We start from the raw sequence: 6000 nt of genomic DNA on the forward strand, positions 1-6000 counted from the left end.
CGGTGCGCATGGGCGCGCGAGGACTAGCAAAGGCCTTTGCTAGTGAAGTTTCCGATTGGAGGGGCTGCCGTGGACGTCACCCATCAGTGCAAACAATCAGCCTGCTGTCCTCGGAGAATACCTTCTACAGGTATGTAGCATTCGCTATAACAATGCAAGGTATGGCATAGTATACTACTTTAACCACTGTAGGAGAGTACAAACTCTAAAAATAATAATCTCTAAACCTAATAAATAGAGTTTATATGTTGAATAAGTTTGAAGGTGTCCCTTTGAATGGGTGAAAACAATTTTAACACCCCATATACAATCTGAGTCTAACAAATGGAACCTCAAACCTCCTAGCAAGAGGCCATACCAAATATTGCCAATCTCTTGTATATATAGGAGTAGGTTAATATCATCGGTTCCGATTTAAGAGAGACAAGAGAGAAAAAGATCCCAACGCAAAAACTCATACAATATGAGAAAACCGTATAGGATAAAAAACTCTTTCTCCCTCCCAAATAATATAAATCAAAAGGACACCAACAAAACCCAAACTACCCAAAACTGGCCCCAGCCTAAACCCGACTACCTAAGGAGCCCCCTAGGGAGAAAACTTGCAGTGCAATAAATAATAACAAAATAGTAACAAAAGACCTCTCTAAAACTGTATATATAGTAAGGTCAAAACTACTTAGCTTATTGCTGGAATAACTGCTTCAAAAAGATGAAAGTCAAAATCAAAAAGTCCCCCCGGGTAGGGCTCCGGAGCCTTGAAAATTTGTATAGCGGCGAAAAAACGCCGACCCTTCTTGTGTGATGGCGAAAATATCGCCAACCCTTCTACAAGAGCGCCTTGTTTCGCCAACCTCGTGGCTGCCTCAGGAAGGGCGCTTCACATCTATCTGAAACATTGATACCAATCAACACTGAAAACTAAAGCTCAGTAATGTGGAACTCAAAGATGGCATAGGAACTGAATCTCCAGATCATTTTAAATTATATTGAAAAAACGTGTGTAGACGTCATGACGCTACATAACCTATTATAATATAAAGAAAGGCAGCAGAAACCACACCTCCCCCACCTTAGCTCATTAATAATAAGCATTCCATTCTATGTTTCTATTTAGTCCATGGGGAGCAACTGTTTTCAATAGATAAATCCAGTGTTGTTCCTTGCGCCACAAAATTGTTTTTAAATCCCCCCCTCTCTTACCCATAATAACTTGATCTATAATCATACATTGCAACTGATTGAACTGATGTTGGGCTTGGTCACAATGATTTTGAGTGGGTTGAGTGTTAGTCATTCTAGTCTGTTAGTAACCCTGGATGTGTGTGCTTTATACACTTCTATACCACAAAGGGAAGCTCTAGATGCAGTGAAGAAGGTCCTTGAAGAACGCTCTCGTCCTCACATTGTTCCCACAGATTTTCTTTTTCATCTCACTCAACTAGCCCTGTCCAACAATCATTTTATTTTTGATGATGAATTGTATCTTCAAACATCTGGGATAGCTATGGGAGCGTCCTTTGCCCCTTCTGTTGCGAACATATTTATGGGCCAGTTTGAGGAACAATATATCTATACAAACTCAGGGTTCGTTTGGGTGCAATTTTGGGGCCGATACATCGATGATGTGTTTCTAGTGTGGCAGGGTTCTGAACAACAACTAAGTGATTTTGTAATGGATCTCAATAGGTGTCATGCCACTATTAAATTTGAATACAATTCCCATGTGGAATGCATCAATTTCCTAGATGTGTTGGTCAAAAAAGACTGTGGGGCATTAAAAACAGAAGTTTTTGTGAAACCAACGGATAGAAATTCTCTGTTGAAATACGATAGTATGCACCCTCATCATTTGAAACGCAGTTTGCCTTATTCTCAGTTTTTGCGGTATCGCAGGATCTGTGACACTACTCAACTATATAAAGAATCGGCAGAGGAGTTACAAAAGAAATTTAAAGAAAGGGGATACCCGGATAAGCTTGTGAAACAATCTTACAAAAGAGCTCTGTTTCAACATAGAGATCTCTTAATTCAAGATAATCAATCTAATAGGACTAAAAGAATAGACGGGGTGATCTCTTGTGTTTTAAAATTTACAGATAAATCTCCTCAGATTTCCGCAATTCTAAGGAAACACTGGAATGTCATGCTTACTCAGGAAGCATTTCAGGACCATCATCTAATGCTTTCTTATGTTCGGAATCAAAATCTACAAGATCAATTGAGTACGGCAGATGTATGGTCAAGTAGTACACAAGTAGAGGGATATCATCAGAAGTGTGGACACTGCTCTATTTGTTCTATTACAGTGGAAAGTGGAGAATTTAAATCTACGGATGGTAAGATTTACAAACTGAGACATAGAACTACGTGTGAATCAAAAAATGTGGTCTATCTTTTCCGGTGCCCCTGTAATTTGCTTTATATAGGGTACACTACTCGCCAGTTTAAAACTAGGGTCATTGAACATAGGCATTGTATATCCAATGCCAAGATGGAAGCACCTATGACCCGTCATTGTGACCAAGCCCAACATCAGTTCAATCAGTTGCAATGTATGATTATAGATCAAGTTATTATGGGTAAGAGAGGGGGGGATTTAAAAACAATTTTGTGGCGCAAGGAACAACACTGGATTTATCTATTGAAAACAGTTGCTCCCCATGGACTAAATAGAAACATAGAATGGAATGCTTATTATTAATGAGCTAAGGTGGGGGAGGTGTGGTTTCTGCTGCCTTTCTTTATATTATAATAGGTTATGTAGCGTCATGACGCTTTGACGTAATGACGTCATGACGTCTACACACGTTTTTTCAATATAATTTAAAATGATCTGGAGATTCAGTTCCTATGCCATCTTTGAGTTCCACATTACTGAGCTTTAGTTTTCAGTGTTGATTGGTATCAATGTTTCAGATGGATGTGAAGCGCCCTTCCTGAGGCAGCCACGAGGTTGGCGAAACAAGGCGCTCTTGTAGAAGGGTTGGCGATATTTTCGCCATCACACAAGAAGGGTCGGCGTTTTTTCGCCGCTATACAAATTTTCAAGGCTCCGGAGCCCTACCCCGGGGGACTTTTTGATTTTGACTTTCATCTTTTTGAAGCAGTTATTCCAGCAATAAGCTAAGTAGTTTTGACCTTACTATATATACAGTTTTAGAGAGGTCTTTTGTTACTATTTTGTTATTATTTATTGCACTGCAAGTTTTCTCCCTAGGGGGCTCCTTAGGTAGTCGGGTTTAGGCTGGGGCCAGTTTTGGGTAGTTTGGGTTTTGTTGGTGTCCTTTTGATTTATATTATTTGGGAGGGAGAAAGAGTTTTTTATCCTATACGGTTTTCTCATATTGTATGAGTTTTTGCGTTGGGATCTTTTTCTCTCTTGTCTCTCTTAAATCGGAACCGATGATATTAACCTACTCCTATATATACAAGAGATTGGCAATATTTGGTATGGCCTCTTGCTAGGAGGTTTGAGGTTCTATTTGTTAGACTCAGATTGTATATGGGGTGTTAAAATTGTTTTCACCCATTCAAAGGGACACCTTCAAACTTATTCAACATATAAACTCTATTTATTAGGTTTAGAGATAGTATACTACTTACAATGTCAACACAATACGTAATAGAACATTTTAATTGATAGTGAATTGTACGTTTGGTAGGCTTGCCAGGTGCCCTTGGCCTGGATTGGCCGCTGTCGTGGATAGGATGCTGGGCTCGATGGACCCTTGGTCTTTTCCCAGTGTGGCATTACTTATGTACTTATGTAAGGGCTGCACATCCATTTGTTTGGGCACCATTTATAGAATTAATCTTTGATGTGTAATTACAGCTGAATACACAAGATGGAGAATAGGATCCTTCTAACTCCCCACAGAAAATCCAATTTTCTCTTCCAATACTAAGGGTCTCTTTTACTAAAGTACAGTAAGTTTTGTATTTACCTCACGAAATAAGCATAGATATAAAAAGTAACATTTATTTATTTATTAGGATTTATTTACCACCTTTTTGAAGGAATTCACTCAAGGCGGTGTACAGTAAGAACAGACATGTAGTAAGTGCAAAGCCTTTCCAGCATATGCAGGGAGTGTGTGACTGTTCCTCCAATGCAAGACAGGTGACCACTTAACCATGCTGTGTGCCTATCTGAATTACAATGTGAGTTATGCATTGTAATAATGCATGTTATTTACCATACTGATGCAATGTACTGTAAACATAATTATGTATTATCTTTTTAGGGAGTTTATACCATTTTTGCTCAACTAATAACTGTTGATCAGGAGGAAGAGATTGTATCTCTATGTGTTAATGCAACCCTGCTCTTGAAGAAATAGACTATCAAGAAGCATCAGAAGATCTTTCTGTATTAGTGATTGCTGGAGATCGTACGTGAACCCTTGGCCTCTGGATGAGAGTGCTGTGATCATCAATCAAAGAAGTACATATTTTGCTCTGCTGACTAGTAACATACTACCATGCACCCTGAACTCATTTGGACTATGAGATTTGTTCTTTCTTGGTTCTCTTCCTACCTTTCCCAAGGCACTTTCAGTGTGTCTTCTGAAGGCTTATTTTCTACTGCTGACCTGTTATGAGTTGGTGCACTGGTACCATGTCTATGTGGATGACTCCCAGATCTATCTTTCTGTATTAGCTTTCTCATGAAGAATGTAATGGTAGTCTCAGCATGTTTGCCTGGAAGTTCCATCACTGCCTAAAACTCAACATGGCCAAAATAAAAACTCACTTTCCCCCCTCCACAAGTGTTTCCTCCATCATCCCTTCCTTGATACTTGTGAATAATGCAGTATTGTCCTTGTCTCCTCAGCCTGTAACCTCGGGATTGTTTTCGACTGCTCTGTTTCCCTCTGCACACAATCAGCACAATGCAAAAAAAGTGCTGATCTTTGCTCTACAACTCAGGGCCGTGCCGATGCGGTAAGCGGAGTAAGCAAGGCAGGGGAGTGCCTGCCTTCAAGGGGCGCCGCTGCCCTGCCGTCCGCTTACTTGCAAAATCTTTCACCTGAAGTTGTGATCCCAGAAGTGAAAGCAACACAGCAGAATTCACTGAGGTAGGCAGGCTCTTCAAGTTATTTGAGAAAATGCAACCAGATTGCTATATATGCTTTGGTTTGGGGATAACTCCCCACTCAGGGTGAGCTTCAGAGCTTGAACAGCATTCAAATTAAAGAGAACCTGAAATTTCAAAAGTGCTAAAAATAAGTTTTAAAAGTATTTGCATTAAATCTAATTGCAGAATTCAGGTGCTGGGAGTCTGTACTTGGTTGTCATATGCTCAGATTTGTTTAAATCATATGCAAATTAGTCCGTTTTTGGGAAGTTCTCATTTGCATATTTAAGGATAAAAAAAATGATGGAAATGGTTACAGCCTTAATGTTAGGTCATGGCTCTGATCAAAAGTGTGAAGTTTTATCCAAAAACGAAGGGTTTATCTAGTGTTTTTGACTAAAACTTCCCATTACAGTGTCTGTATGTTAATCTGCATTCAAATACAGCTCACTGATTGGATGATCAGCTTCTGTTAGCAATCTGCCGGGAAGGGAACAGAGTGAGACAGTAACTGACCGTCGGTTTGGCCAAGAGAGACATGCAGCTGTGAGTTCCTGTGTGTGTTGACTGAAATTATAAAAGAGTGCCTGATTATGTGGTAAATGAGAAAGTATGAATGAAAAGAGGTTGGTGGAGATTGAAGTTTGAGGTATCTCTAGTGAGAAAAGGATCTGAATATTTCAGGATTACTTGAAATTTATGAAGAATAGAAAAGGGTGAATTTCAGTTTAAGAGTGTTTAAATCCTATAAGCTATATAAAGGCTAGGTAGATTTAAGTGACTGTAAGCAAGGAAACCTTAATATTTGATCTGAAATAAATATTTGATCTGAGATAGTTGATCAGAGATAAATGTTTGATCTGAATTATATCCTTTGGTGCAAAGGAGATTAGAAAAAGAATCTTTGCTCACATTTTGAA

The 6000-nt window shown here is 39.2% G+C and overlaps 1 protein-coding gene across 3 annotated transcripts in view; it reads left to right on the forward strand.

Moving 5' to 3' along the window:
• LY96 (lymphocyte antigen 96) overlaps positions 1-5142 on the forward strand; it is a 28182-nt gene extending 23040 nt beyond the window's left edge. For 2 of the 3 annotated variants that reach the window (XM_030215640.1, XM_030215650.1), the window contains one exon: positions 4248-5142. In XM_030215640.1, the coding sequence (XP_030071500.1) occupies positions 4248-4343 (96 nt within the window). In that variant the 3' untranslated portion in view covers positions 4344-5142. The remainder of the gene's footprint in view (positions 1-4247) is intronic. The other variant, XR_003943504.1, reaches the window with a different exon arrangement.
• Positions 5143-6000: the final 858 nt, after the last annotated feature.

Source organism: Microcaecilia unicolor, chromosome 1 (genome assembly GCF_901765095.1).
Source record: "Microcaecilia unicolor chromosome 1, aMicUni1.1, whole genome shotgun sequence".
Lineage (NCBI taxonomy): Eukaryota > Metazoa > Chordata > Amphibia > Gymnophiona > Siphonopidae > Microcaecilia > Microcaecilia unicolor.